This window comes from Mytilus trossulus, chromosome 8 (genome assembly GCF_036588685.1).
Source record: "Mytilus trossulus isolate FHL-02 chromosome 8, PNRI_Mtr1.1.1.hap1, whole genome shotgun sequence".
Classification (NCBI taxonomy): domain Eukaryota; kingdom Metazoa; phylum Mollusca; class Bivalvia; order Mytilida; family Mytilidae; genus Mytilus; species Mytilus trossulus.
In genome coordinates, this window is record NC_086380.1 from 37969155 (window position 1) to 37985547 (window position 16393).

At 32.5% G+C, this 16393-nt stretch overlaps 2 protein-coding genes across 2 annotated transcripts; one reads left to right on the top strand and one right to left on the bottom strand.

Moving 5' to 3' along the window:
• The first annotated feature begins 1428 nt into the window (after positions 1–1428).
• LOC134727636 (putative nuclease HARBI1) lies at positions 1429–4856 on the top strand. Its single transcript, XM_063592017.1, has 5 exons — positions 1429–1702; positions 1859–2128; positions 2686–2756; positions 3453–3665; positions 4659–4856. The coding sequence occupies exons 1-5, from the start codon at positions 1429–1431 to the stop codon at positions 4854–4856; spliced, it is 1026 nt and encodes a 341-aa protein (XP_063448087.1).
• Positions 4857–5489: 633 nt separating this feature from the next.
• LOC134727637 (uncharacterized) lies at positions 5490–8672 on the bottom strand. The gene is made up of 3 exons (XM_063592018.1): positions 8255–8672; positions 6481–6670; positions 5490–5679 (listed from the first exon to the last, which is right to left on the bottom strand). Exons 1-3 carry the CDS (start codon positions 8670–8672, stop codon positions 5490–5492), a joined length of 798 nt encoding a protein of 265 aa, XP_063448088.1.
• Between the last annotated feature and the right edge of the window lie 7721 nt (positions 8673–16393).

Sequence of the window (16393 nt, forward strand, 5' to 3'; positions counted from 1 at the left end):
GACTTTTCGATTGGATTTTCCTCTGAGTTCGATATTTTTGTGATTTTACTTTTTTATATCAAGCCATTATGAACTGGTATAACCACACACGCTTTAAATGTCTAGTGTCAATATTGCATGAAAGACCATTGACATATGGAAAATTCCCCCCCTTGAATTCTATACTATTGGTCAATATTTTAAATGGAAAATTGAAGCCGTGGTCAACCTCCAATAGCAGGAAATCCTCCAACCAGAATATTTAACTCGCAGTATTTCTTTAAATGAATGTCAAATGTACACTAGGTTACGCTATATACTTATATACAGTAGCTATTTAAATTTGAAATCAGAAGTCTATAAAGCAGGGGGTTTAAGTTTCCATAGCTGAGTAAAATAAAACATTTTGTTTTAGTCCTATACCAAGAACAAATGAAGTACTTATTTATTCATTATGAATAACAAAGATACAATAGCCAAGTCAACTTGAGAAAAATATGAGGTCTATTAGAAGGGGGTCAGTTTTTCAGGGATTGTGTGAAAAATATAAAATAGCATAGTTAAACATATTCACGGGTGTCATTTGGTTAAACGAGAGAAATGATCGTGAAAGAATATCTTACGGTGGTCAAATATTGCGAGACGATCGTGAAAGCTCTGGATCGTGAAAAAAAAAGAAAGAAAAAAAAAGATATATGAAAGACATTTAATCGAGAAGACATATGGTTGGTCAATAAATAATCTTATCTAATTAATTACACAGACAAATTAAATTCACAATAAAATAAAACTGTCTGTCAAAATGGTTTAACATAATGATCAGTATGTGAGAAAAATCCAGTTTTGAAAGTACATAATGTTTACAAAACAAACAAAAAGCAGATTGCTTCTCGACATTTCAATGACATACAAAATGATAACAAACATGATTTTTTCGTAAATTAGAATAAAATCGACTACATTTTTTCGAATAAGGGCACTCTATTTGAATGAATTAAATGGTTATCATAGTATTTTGTATAAACATAATCTGAAACTTGGTAAAACAAAAATTATTACCCAAATTTGATTTTCGGATCGTGAAAGATCACGTACCGCTTTTTGAAGATCGTGAAAAGGATCGTGAAAGATCTGATGCTACGAAGACGTTCAAATTATTCTTCAATTATATGATAATTAATAAATGTTATTGGTATGGAGAGAAACAAAATTGGCTAAGATCCTCGATAACTTAAAGCATTTCAAAATATTAATATTATATACCTGGGCCCAGTTGTTCAAAAGTGTCGTTAGGCTAACGATGTCGTTAAAGTGTCGTTAACGTGTCGTTATAATTTAACGATAATGTTAAGTGTTGTTCAAAAATATTATCGTGAACTTTTGTGTTAAAACCTCGCTAACTTTAATCACTTATTTACCCATGATTAAATGCTAACGACTGCGTTAAACATGGCTGGCCTAGCATTGTTCAATGTTCCACCACAAAGAAGACCACAACATTTTCGCAATAGGGATGGCTTTTCTTTAGAGTTTAGTGATGAGGAGTTAAGGGCAAGATACAGATTCAGCCGACAAAGTATTATGGTTATCTCGGACCTTGTAAGAGATGACTTACAGAGAGGGACACACAGAAACCATGCACTCACTGTGGAACAGCAAGTCATGGTTACCCCAAGATTTTTGGCCAGTGGAAGTTTTCTTCAAGTTGTTGGAGACACACTTGGTAAGAATTTAATTGGTTTTATAATTATATTTGTATCCATTCAGTTATTTGTTTTTAGTGTTGATAATATATTATCGAATTTACCGTCAATATCTTTGTTGCCAATTTCTTATTAAGTCATCATGGTTTTAATAAATAAAAAATCTCCTTTTAAAGGGTTGGACAAAGGCACAGTGTCAAGAGTTGTACAGGACACTACGGCTGCATTGTGTAAGAGGCAGAACGAGTTCGTTAAATGGCCAAGAAGCGACGTAGAAAAAAACAAGATAAAGGCTGGGAATTACAGAATTGGAGGGTTTCCCAATGTTATTGGAGCCATTGATGGGACGCACATACGTATCCAGGCACCTACCACTGATGAGGCATCCTATGTCAACAGAAAAGGGTACCACAGCATCAATGTGCAGGCTGTGTGTGATGCAGATGGTATGTTTACAAAAGTGTAATGTCCCTTACAGCAAAAAAAAAAAATTAAAGGGAAGCAAGTCAACTAGTTCCTTGCAAAACTCGTACCTTGACAGCTCGTACATAATTTGAACCATTGCATACCTGAACCATTCAAAATACAGGATATATGCATAAAAACCAGTGCTGGTATATTGATAATAGTTTTCATGTGTTCAAAAGAATTTGCAATTCTATAGCATATTTTAAAAGTGGGACTGTCTCTTAACTAAGTTGCAGATGTGTTTTTGATCCATGACAATTCAAGATAAATAGATGGAGTTATTCCTCTTTGTACTGGCTCTCTCCAAACAAGTACTTTTTTTTATATATTCATGTTTCCCTATTTGTTCTTAATCATATTTAATTAGTAGCAATCTTGAAAGTTAGATTGCATGTGTTGTTTGTTGGGATATTGTATGAACTTTATAATTTCGAAAAGAAAACATGTCCTATTTTTTTGGTTTAACTAAATTTGCTAGTTGAGAATTTCATGTGATCTATAAAGAATTCGCTATTTTCACTGTTCTCTTTTACAGGAAAATTTACAAATATTAACACACCATGGCCAGGAAATGCACATGATGCACACATCTTTAGAACTTCACAGGTAAATCAAATCTTCCTTCCATTCATTTTTTATTGTTATCGTTCACTATAAATTTATGCACAATCTTTAATAAAAAAATAATGTGTCTTGAACAAGTTAAAAATTTAATGTGTCTTTACAAGTTGAAAAATTAGTGCTGATGAATTATTTTTAATCAGTTATGCCTTTTGGAAAAAAAAAGGATTAAATATGGAATATTGCCACATTTATAAGGGCCCTTAATTATGTGTACAAATATTGCCAGATTGTTATGAAGTTTATATTGTACATTTTATGATCAACACTTTTGATGCGTTTCAAAATCTGAGTAATTAATTTTTAAAAGAGTTTTAGAACAATTATTTATATTGGTAATGACATTTCATTATTTGAATCCTTAAATTAAGAGACATATAAATTGTTTTATTTATTGCCCTTGTATCTTAAATAGATAACATATAGGCAATGTATAGAATATTCTATATGGGATTTTCTCACTGTTGAAGGCCGTGAAGAGACCTGTAGATGTTAATCTCTGTGTTATTTTGGTCTCTTGTAGAGAGTTGTCTCATTGGAATTCATACCACATCCTCCTTTTTTTTTTTTATATATTCACTATTCTTTAAATATTTTTATTTCTATCATTCATAAATTTACAAAACAATTTGTCCAGTGGAAACATGATTGTGTTTTACATATTCTAATTTCATTGTTTAGGTATGTACACACATGGAAAGGACACCTAATTGGGAAAGTGGCATCTTACTTGGGGATAGTGGATATTCATGCCGCCCATTCATCATGACGCATTATGCCCGTCCTGCAAATGAAGACCAAACAAGGTTTAACAAGCATCATGCAAGAACAAGATGTGTAATAGAAAGGACATTTGGGAGATGGAAAAGGCGTTTTCATGTACTTCATACAGAGGTATTAATCTAATTTAAAAAATATTAAAGTTAGGGAACAAGTATTTAAGGCAGCAACGATTTGATTTTCTGGGAGGGAGGGGGGCTTTGGGGGAGTAGCTATGGTTTTTTTTGGGGAAAAAAAAAGTTTGTTTCCTGTTTTTAGAGAAAAAAATAATTTGTTTTTGACCCTGAGAAAAAAAAAAGTTTGTTAAACCCTCAGCTGCCACTATATGTAATGCTAACATTGAATGAAAAAAAAGTGCTTTCGACTTGTCGCCAAAAAAAATAGGTTGTTCTTCCCCAAAGGCGAAAAAAAAAGTTGGCAGAGAAAAAAAGCAACATAACCCCCCCCCCCCTCCCAGAAAATCAAATGATTGCTGTCTAACTACTGGATGGACGGAGAAGTGGTAAAGATTTTTTTTACTTAAAAAAAAAAGCAGGTTTATGAAAGCCCTTTATGACTTAACATGTTCAATTCTAAATAAAGAATAATTTGATTCATTATACAGTGTCAAAAAAATAAGAACTGAAATTTCAACAAAAAAATGCATGTATATAATTAGATGATATGAGTGCCAAGAAGACAACTCTGCAAACATGTCACAATGTATAACATAGGCTGATTTAAAAATTGGGCCCTTTTCTGGAAAAAAAATGGATGATTGTATACCAAATCACTGAAGCGTGACCACTCTTAGGGAGTAAGTGGACTCCCCCCCCCCACCCCTTCTGAAAATTTCTAGATCTGCCACTGTATAGAAAGTTAAGAATGTTGGTCAATTATTCGTCCTTCAAGACAGAGCCTTGTACAAAAGTAAACAGCAAGCTGTTAAGGGCCCAAAATTCTTATCTATAGAAAATTAAAAAAAAAATTAATAACAACAACACTCGACAAACATGAAACAAAATGCTCAACAAAGATTATGGAAGAGTTTTAATAAGACTACTAATGTCATAAGTTCATATTTTTTTTAATAAATTTTAATATTTTTTTTTTACTTTTATTTTATAGATTTGTATGAAACCTGAAAAGGCATGTAGTATTATCATGGCGTGTGCCATTCTGCACAATATAGCTTTGTGGATGAATGAGCCTGACCTGCCAGAAGATCAAGAAGAGGAGATGCCTAATGTAGACGCAGTGTACAACGGGGCCAATGATGGAAGGAGAATTAGGGATCACATCACTCAGATGTACTTCACCAATTAAATTCACACATTAAATTCTTAATTACCTTTCCACATTATTTTGTTTCTCTTTATTTTTCTAGAGGTAGAAGTTATGCCTCCCACATAAATTGTATGTACAGACACTTTAGGTTGGCGAAGTTTCAATCTGTCTTATGACTTTTGTCATCGACCTCTATTTCATGGTTCAGCGATGGCAGTTAAGTTTTTTTGTCTATCATGTGAAATTCTCAATCATTATTTATAGGTAAGACAGTATTTGGTCTATTGAATTATTGCTAGGTTTCATATCAATAAGTAAAATTGAGAATTAAAAAGGGGAAAAAGAGACAACAACCCGACAATACTAAAACATGGTTCACCTGACCTTACCTAGGAATAAAACATATACCGTATAGTCATTTATTCAGTTTTTGTGATATTTGTAGTTACAACTGTATCTTCAAGACTTTCTGCATAAATTGAATGTTAATTAGCATCAGAAATCACTTGATCCTATCAGTGTGAGCACTACTGTTTATAATTGTGTTACCAGTGGAAAACAAAAAAATCAACCAGACAAAGAGTCAACATATTTATATATATAATATATATTTAAGATAAACAAAACAAAAAGAGAACAACAGGTAAACATTAGAAATAGAATCTTTATATTCTACTGCTCCAAGAAAGACAGCAACCCTGTAGTAAGATTGTCATCAAGCTTGCTGTGAAGTCTTTCATATAACTGAATTTGGAGGTTGGTTTTAATCAGTTTTCTCTCCAAAACTTGACACTGCAGACTGTATACATCATCAGCTGTCTTCTTCTTGGGTTTCTTTTGTGGTGGCTCCTGTTCATCAGGTCTAGAAAACAAGGAGATGAAACATAAAATAGTATTCACCAGCAGGGCTATAAAAAGCGACACTTTTCTAACAAGCAGGACATAAAAAGGGACCCTGTGTAACCAGCAGGGCATGCAAAAGCAACCCTGTTTTGAGATACACTCCTACCGCTTTAGCTAGGAAGGAAATACCCCCACCCCAGATCTGTTTGTTTGTACAGAAAAAAACCATACCCCCCCCCCCCCCGAAAATCAAATGGTTGCTGCCTTAAAACTTGAAACGATTGATGCTTTATGTCAAGGACCACTTTTCCTTTTATGTTGGAGTGCCTTGTGGTTATTGTGAATATGTTTTATGTACGATTGGGCGAGATATAACAACAATTCTTCATAAATAGATGATCTATAGAACCAACAATGAGGTCAGTTTAACCAATATTTTCATAGGAGACTAAACATTTTAGGATAAACACATATTATTCTTAAACATTATATGCTATAAAGGATTAATGCTGGTACAAATAAGATAATATAAAAATGGCACATAGATGAAGAATAGACAAAAACAAAACAAAAACCATATTTACTTAAATGCCACTATATATTAATTTTTGGAAATTAGTATGGTGTTCATTATCACTGAACTAGTATATATTTGTTTATGGGCCAACTGATTAACGCCTCCGGGTGCGGGAATTTCTGGCTTCATTGAAGACATGTTGGTGACCTTCTGTTGTTGTGTTTTTCTATGGTCGGGTTGATGTCTCTTTGACACATTCCCCATTTCCATTCTCATTTTCATTACTTAGAGTTTACAGTATACCTAACAGTCAGGTCAGTCCTGTTCTGTACCACCTCATGAACAACTGTTACTGGGGCTGCTGCAGGAATTGAGGCATCACTGATGGCATTAAAATTAAAGTCCAGGCGATTTCTCCATACGTCCTCCATCTCCTCATTCACGGTACTGGACTGCACATCCACACTGGACTGTGATGTGTGTTGTAATTGGTCTGAAATAGTTATATGTACTCATTAGAACAAACTACATAAGTCTTAAAATCATTTATTCAATTTTATTTGTTCAGTCTTATTTTTTTTTAATTCCCACTATTTTTTCAACTCTTAAAATTGTATTTTATTGTAAGCAAAAGCCAGCTTTTAATCTAACATAGTTTCAACAAGTACACAGTGTTTAAATCAAAGATATTTGTATCAGTATCACCGTGATCGTAAAATAAAATCTTGATGGTCTGGATGTTGTTTTTTTTATTTTAGAATTGTCTAGGTCATTTTCTTGTTCTTGATATTTACACAATTTTTTGTCAATTTTTGTCTTTAATTTTTTCCCCATTATTTTGCATTCTGAAAAAAACACACCAATTTATGCCCTATTTCTAGTATCTATAAACATATATATGGGCATTCAAAAAGGAGAATTTGGTAGACGAGGACAAAATATGAATATTTTATCATGGTAAGATATGTAGGTGTTTAGAGGTGACAGAATTTAAAGAAAAGACTTTTTTTCTCTTAAAATAGTTGTACCTTTGTGTCCTGAATGATGGATTATGAAGGATATAGTGCTATGCATCATAGATGGAATGTCAGAACTGACTGATAAATTGAAAATGTCTTTGTGTTTCAAGCTGAGATATGAGTTTAATTCATCTCTCTCTTCCTCAGAGACGCCTTTAGTTTTGTCAACATAATCATCCAACTTTTGGCAATGATTTTAATGGCTGGTAATTCTGAAGATATTCTTCAATTTGACCCTTCATCTCTTTTGCTTTTTTTACTAAGGAGGAGGGCCTAACTGAAGGAAATATTACATATTTACTTCATTTGAGAAACTGTTTTTATGCAAAAAGTAGTAAACTTAAAAATAGGCACTTAAATGCTCTGATTATACTTATTTTTCCAAAGTAGGGCGAACGGACTCGATGAACGAACAGACACGGGGCGAACATATTATTAGGGCGAACTATCCCGATACCGAAATTAACAGGAATAAGGGGGATAAAAGGAGATGGGTTATCTTAACCGGAGAATGTTTAAAGAAACGCATTTCATGATGAGCAAGAAATAATTTAATACATAAAAGCTAAATTCACGATTGAATGTCATATTAGAGAACTCACAAATTGATGCATATCAAATACAAAAAAAAAACGTCGTACAAAATTTATCCTTAAACACCCCCATAAATATTTTGCGATGACATAAGCGGCTTGTGTTCGGCGCCAAGGACAGCCAAGTTGCAGATAGAATCATGAATTGTAAACAAATAAGCTACATAAGGTGAGATTTTGACACAAACTGCAGAGCATTTAGCTTATAGGAATGATTCAAGAAAGCACACAAGACTGTCATTGAAAATGTCACAGTTTACAACTCAATATTGTAACGATAAAAATGCATCTATTTTTATTTCGAAGGTCAGGGTCAAAATTTGGGATTCCCCCTGTTGTATATTTGTAAACATTGCAGACGATAAATAGCCTTTTGATTAAAATGTGTCTTGTAAATTTCGGAATGAAAAGACTGTTTTAAAAGCATTATTACAGTAATTTAAAAAAAAATTAAACATATATTACCTTCTGGTCCCTCAATGACAGTTTCCTGACCACCGGGAATCCCGAGGAAAGAGGCAGTGTCATTCATGCAATTTATAATATTCTCCTCTGCTTGGGAAGGCTGGGTTGGAGGAGGACCACCACCAGTTTGTGTTCTTTCCTTCTGCACTAGGGTAAATTTTTGCTTAGCCCCACGGGTCAGGTTTCTCCAGCGGTTTCGAACCTCTGTCTCTGTCCTGAGACACACCCCCAATGCATTCACTTTGGATGTTATTTCCGTCCACATTTCCTGTTTTTTGGCATTGGTAACCTCTGGGGAATGCTTCCCCTGGAGTAATTCTAGATGTGTTGTAGCCAGCTCACTTATTAAATTACTCTCAACTGCTGTGAAGTTTAGTTTTCTTTCTCTTGAAGTTTTTGCAGACACATTCGCAGCCATGTTGATTAATACAGGAAGTTTAATTTTACAAAGAATTGTGGGAATTTTATTTTTTTAATCACATCGTTAAATTTTAACACTGCGTTAACTAACATTGTCGTTAACATTTTTTGAACAACAATCTTTAACGCATTGATTAGTTAGCGACTGCGTTAAGATTTAACGACTCGTTAGGCTTAATCATCGTTAAATTTAACGACACTTTTGAACAACTGGGCCCTGTATGCTAATAGCACCACGGTATATGGTTTATAGTGTACATGTCTGTCTGCATGTTTCATATATGACGTCAATTGTAATTGATATATCAAATGATAGTAAGATTTCTAAGTCTGGCTGTTGATCAGGGTTCATATATACTTTCGACCTTATGTTCCGAATTGATTGGCCAAACATTACTTTTACGTTTGTCATTTGTAAGGTACTGTAGGATCGGGAACGTCTATATTGGTGTACATGATGTTTGTAGAGATATGTATGGCAGGGTTCATCTGACCTTGACTCTTTTTATGAAACATTGACAACCTTACGTGTATTTTACAATTCTAGTAAAAACCTACGGACGTCCAACATATATGCTATCATAAGTAAAGCAGACGAAACATTTCAGCGTTTGCGCTCTGGTATTCTTTAGTCTGAAGTATATAGTTATCTCATTGGAAATCAATCCACATCTGCTATGATTGCTTGGTCTTCCAAGAGCTACACGAAACCTTTTTCTAAATCATTAACATCTATTCAATCAGCAATCAAAGCCGGGCTTCAACGTTATTGTGAAACGGCCTATTCTAGTGGTGGCGTGAATCAGATGTGGATATTAAAATTTCCAACGATTTTTTAGAGTACATACAATCTAACTCTCTTTCATCTTGCAATAGTATTAAAACATTTGACTGTTCTACACTTTACACAAGTATTCCACATTCTAAACTCAAAAACAAATTCAAAGAGATGGTATTGCTTTGTTTCATACAAAAAAATGGCCAACGTAAATACACGTATCTTCTTTGTAAATGTTAACTCTGATTCAAACAAAAATTCTCTGAATCCGATATTATCAAGATGCTTGATATATTGATTGACAACATATTTCCTAAGTTAGAAGACGTGTTTTTAACAGACTGTTGTCATTCCAATGGGAACCCTATGCTTGTCGACTTGTTTCTATATTATTATAAAGCTGACTTCATACAGGAACTTCTTAGGAAGAAATATAAGAAGTTAGTAATATCTTTTAACGTTACTTTCTGTTATATAGATAATGTTCTGTAACAAAATAATTCAAATTCTTTGTGACTATGTTGAACGCATTTATCCAATCGAACTAGAGGTAAAGGATACAACAGATAGAGTTAAGTCGGCCTCATAGCTTGACCTACATGTAGAAATTGTCAATGAGGGTCGGTTAAAAACAACCCTTTACGACAAAAGAGTTGATTTCAGCTTTTCAATTGTGAACTTTCCATTCCTAAATATATGTAGCAACATTCCAGCAGCACCTGCATACGGGGTATATATTTCCCAATTGATACGATATTCCTATGCTTATAATTCTTTTCATGATTTTCTTGATAGAGGGTAACTGCTCACAAGGAAGCTATTAAACCAAGAGTTCCAAATTGTGAAGTTGAAATCATCCCTTCGTAAATTTTACGGACGCCATCACGAGTTGGTTGGCCATTATGGAATAACCGTTTCATAGATGATATCGGATATATTCCTTACGTCGTAATTACAATCCCCATCCGTTTCATGAATTGTCTATCGAATTAAACTATTTATCGGATTTGTTATAACATGAGCAACACGACTGGTGCCACATGTGGAGCAGGATCTGCTTACCCTTCCGGAGCACCTAGGATCACCCGCAGTTTTTTGGTGGGGTTCTTGTTGCTCAATTTTAGTTTTATATTTTGTGTCATGTGAACTATTGTTTGTTTGTTTGTCTTTTTGTCAGTTTATTTTTGATTTATGAGTTTGACTGTCCCTCTTTCGAATATAAAGATACATAGCACTTAAAAAAAGTACTGTTAAACAAAATGCTAATTATCGTTTACTCTCAAATTGTTCATGAAAGATCCTGGTTTTTCTATAAGTTTTTGGTTGATGGATAACATTTTGGTTTAACGTTGCATACCCATATCATTGAGTAAATAGTGGCAGTCTGCCTGAAATGAAGTAGACCGATTTTCAGATCTGATCTTTTCACACTGATTTAGACACGTTTTTAGTTCGTTTTTTTTTTAACTTTCGAGGTTAAATATTGAATTAATTTTTTTTTAACTTTAATGTTCATTCTTATCAAAATAGTTGCCTGCTTTGTTACAGGCATATCAAATGGTAAAAGAAATATTGATTTATTATTACTAGTATTAAGTCTGGTCACGCATTATCTTTCACGATCATAATAATGCATTGCCTGATCTTTCACGATCAAGTTTGATGAAAATTCAACAAAATTTAAGGTTTTCATAAACAAATAAACGCTTTTAATGGAAGAGCACACTTTATCAGATACACCAAAGATTTAATTTCAAATATATCATGATATATTGAAATATGAACATTAGGGGACAACCATTTGATATTCTAGGGGGGGGGGGGCATTAGGATTTTGAAAATAAAAAACTCAGCCTTGATCATCAAAACAATAAAGGGTTTGTTCTGTGGTAATTTGAAAATAAATGACCTGACTTGCAATGTATTGAAAATAAATAGCTCAGCAGGTCTAATCGAAAGTATGAGATGGCACCAGATTCTTCATAAATTCATCCTTTTTCAAAAACAAATCGGGAAACACTTCCAAATCTTTATAATAAAAACATTAACACTATCCAAATATAATTGAAATGTTTGAAAATTGTCTTCATCTAGCTTAAGGTATATTGTTTCAGAAACACGTACCTTACTTTTATTACAGGGCCGTTACTGCATTTAGGCAAATGCCTCATGTAGGAAATTTCAAAACCTAACGCTCATCTCCAGATCAAATTGTGTTCACCATGACTGCTTTACAAGAAACGAGGTTATGTTCCCCCTCAGACGTAGTCTTTGATTTTTCTGGATCAATGTTTCTTATTTATTTGTCTTTTGTTCATTGATTGCCTATCTATATACTGAGAGGGGTTGCATTCATTTTAAATTTGTTATTAACTTGAACATGAGTTTTGAAAAGAAACAGCAGCCACAGACTTAACTTTGTGAATGACATTTTTGCTTTATCTTGCATATTGGTCTTTTGATGTTGTCCCTAGAAACTTAAGGCTTACACTGAATCTATACATTTTGCTTTGAGACCAAAATATTGTAAAAATATTATTAAAACAGAACTTGCATTTTAAGATTAAGGAAGGATCTGGGGAACACCAGAAAGTATGATTGTGTACACTGTTCTATAGCTTCTTGTGCCTTCAGCAGTTGCAAAACCCTTCAAAAATTTTGGCCTCGCTCCGCTCGGCAAACAAACTGTTTTTCAATACATTTAAAAGAGCCTAATACTAACAAACTTTAACACTGTGTATGTATGCAATACATGTATATACGGTGGGGAATACATAGGGTTCATTTCTGCAAAGGATGAGGATTCATTCTGATAAAATGGTACATAAATATAGTTGTGAAAATAAAAATATGTCCCTTGCTTTAATGGCTTATAGGTCCAAATAGCGTGTTTTTTTTAAATTGATTCCAATGACATGCATTGCGCTTTTGTGTTTTTTTCATAAAGTACTGCATATTTTCTTTTGTCATTGCACAGTAATGTTGAGGAAGTTGAACCATTTTGACAGACATATTTATTTGTTCGGATAAGATCCGCATTTTGCAAATTAAGCGATTATGTTTACATATTCTGAACTAGAATTTACATTCAATGTCTTTCACGATCCGGTACCAGAGCTTTCACGATCGTGTCCAAATACTTGACCTCAGTTAAATTTCTTTCACGATCATTTCTCTCGTTGAACCGAATGACATCGTTGATATTTGTTTCTACTTATTAAATTGCTCAATCCACAAATATTTGGTACACATTTAAGCAATGACAAACTGCATTCGTCAAAATTTAAAACTGTAGTATGGCATTTTGTCAGATTTATCAAATAATAACATTAAAGGTTTTCCGAAAACATCGGTATAAATATAACCTTGAAATGATTTCCATGTAATTAGACTGAGGGTTAACTGGTCTATAAATAACTCGTTGTCATAAGTTATATCTAGATAAAAAGTATAACGTTCGGAAAAATGTCACAACGATTTATATTATAATGACATGTGGCGGTAGAACAATCAGATATTATATATTCATGTTCGACCATCAATGTACACACTTGAGCAGTAGCACACTGCATGTGTTAATATTTAAAACTCTTGTGCGGCATTTTGCCATATTAATTAACTATTATAGTTTAATAATAACGCTATAGGTTTTCCGAAAACACCGTTATAAATAGATCCTTGTAATGTCATCAATAACTTAGGTAACGTTGGACATTTTACAAGCTTTATCAATTTGTTTTGGGAACATTATAGTTAAATTATATAACTAAAATTTAGATTTTCCGAAAATATCGATTTCGAAAGATAATTTGTAATGGATTTCGTATGAGGATACGGTTTAAAGGGTTTAAGGTTTGTTTTTTTTTGGTTTTATGATTCTATTCAATCGAGGTCAAAAGTTACGGAGGTGGAAATAAAGACCCTGCCTCTTATCAACCTAAATCGTCTTCTGTGAAATACAGAAATATTGATGGGAACTTTGAAATTGAAATTGAAATTGAAATGTATCACAAGCATACAAATAAATCTGAAGTATTTATAATAAGTATGCATACAAAATACTTTCCTACGCACTGAACAAGTTTTAAAAACAATCCATTTAGAATTCGTATAACCACACACGCTTTAGAATATTTATTTTGTCAGTATTGCATGACAGACCAGTGACATATGGACAATCCCCCCCTGATTTTTTTAGTATGGGTAATTTTACATATGGAAAAATCAAACCAGTGGTCAACCTTCCATTGCAGGAAATCCTTCAACCAGAAAATTTAACTCCCTTTATTTCTTTCAATGAATGCTAACTGTACACTAGGTTACGCTATAAATGTATATAAAGTAGATTGAATAGCTATGAAAATGTTGTTCAAGCTTCCATAGATGAGTATAACAAAACAAAATTTCTGTTATTCCTACCAAATACTAATAATATCATTATGAAAAACAAATATTGAACATCTAACAATTTGAAAAAATCTGAGGTCTAATTTGAGGGGGATAAGTTTTTTAAGAATTGTGTGAATAAGGTAAAACATAGTTAAAACATATTTTTTACTACTTATTATCCACAATTTTTGGTACACACTTGAACAATGACACACTGCATTCGTCAATATTCAAAACTGTAGTGTGGCATTTTGCCAGATTTATCAACTATTATAGTTTCATAATAACGCTATAGGTTTTCCGAAAACATCGGTATAAATAAATCCTTGTAATGGTTGCCTTAACTGGCCTATAAATAACTCTTTGTTATAAGTATATCGTTTGGAGAAATATCACAACGGTTTATAGTATAATGATATGTGGCGGTAGAATTATAAGAAATGATATCTTCATGTTCGATCAAACTTCTCTAATGATATTTTCTGTAATGAAAACAGGTCACAAAGTCAGTAACCAGTTAGCAACCTTCAAAATCATTGCACGCTGAAAAAACTTATGACACGAATTCATTGATATATAGATGTTTGTGTATTAATTGTCTTTAATATAATAGAAAAAATTATTTCTAGGAAGTAAATTTTACGTTTAAGAACGGTCAAAGTGAAGGACGATAATTTATCTGAAAGTCATTTCATATATAATAAAAATCATATTTCATCCCAATAATTTTTAAATTGATGTTAAAACTTGAAACTTTCAAACTTTAATATGGTCTGTTTAAAATTTTGAGAGACTGTGCAGATGTTTTCGATCTTGATTATCATCTTCAAAATTAAGTGCCGAATTTTGTCATGATATTTCGCAAAATAAATTTGATCTTTCTATTTGATTTGGTTCAATAACTTGGTATTTTGTAACTTTCCAATTTCGTCAAATTCTTTAAATCATGTATCTTTGCTTTGTAAATGAAGTTCTTCCTAAATATTATGTGTTATGATAAATTTTAGTTCAAACTTGTGTATCGGTTCTTTTGTTGACTATTTAAATCACATGCAGAGAGCGCAATTGTTTTACCTTCTCATGTTAAAAGATGCCCTGTACAATACGGTATCTTTGGATATACTGTAAAAGATGTACACGAAATTTAGAAAATCCTGAATACGGACACGTACAACGACAGTCATAATTGTAAAATAAATTGATTTTCCTATGATTAGCAAATAAAATTGGCCATGTGTAATCTGTTATCTTCAACTCGTTAACTCGGATTTTTTTTTATACTGGACACCCTAGACCTACTTATCGTGATTGAATAGATCGACATTGTTTTGACACAGGTACAAAATTGAATGACAGTAGATTTGTCAATAGCATTTTTCGATAGTTTAAACATATTCTATTGTTCAAAATGACAAATGAATTCGACACAAGTTTTACAACTTAGGTACGCCTTCTCCAGGTCGATGTGTAAATCAATGAAAACCATGCAAAATCAAACCTACCTATGTACGTACTTGTATCTATATTTAAATCATAAATGGATTATTAAAGGAATTGGTAGTGTTCGAAATTAAGTAGCATGGTAAGACAGCTTTGACATTATAAAACTTTGATAATATAATGTACGCAGTTAAGTAAAAATCATTAAATGTCTCTGTACACAAATAAGCAGTTATAAAGCCAATTGGTCAATAGTTCAATATTTACAAAATATTTAAATATACGCCATACCTTTTGTCGTAATTTGCAATATGTATAACATGTAAAATATTTTTTTAATTTTTTTAAAAAATCTATTTTATTTAAGCATATAAGCAAAGAATGTTGTAATTTAAAACTGTAATTTTGAAATTCTAACAAATTTATTATTGCAAAGTTCATTGTTGCAAATGCACGTCCGTTTTAGGAATACTTAGATCGAAAATATTAAAGCACTATCTTCCATTTAGTCGCTTATGAAGCACAAGAAAAGGACAGGAAAAAGTATATGCCAATGCAAGTAATATTCTGTAAAACAAGGGAATATACTGTAGTTCTTTTTTTTCGTTTTTATCGATCCTTAATTTATTAAGTTTATTCGGCGGATATTTTATATCTTCTGCAAATGATCTCAGCCCATAGAATTTTTCACGAACATACAATCATTTCAAAGCGTAAACAAATCTATAAACGGAAATTATTTACCCTGATCGGCTAAATTCGTGAAACAAAAAGACAACCATGAGTATGTATTATATAAATTATATAAATTTAGAAAAGGGAAAAGGAAATGTATCAAGATAACAACCCGACCCAATAGTAGAAAAAAAACCAACCAACAATGATTTTTCAATACGGTGAACATAAATTTAAATCAAATTGTTAAAGAATTTAAACTCTTTAAACATTGTGTGTACAATTTGTCGGACATGCTGTACTAAAATGTTCACCTGCAAAAATTATGATTTCTAATCCCAAGAAAACTAAAAATTATATTCAGCTGTATATCAATTATATATACTGGTAGTAACCCCCTCCTCCGTTTTTAAAACCTCTGTATCTAATATATTACT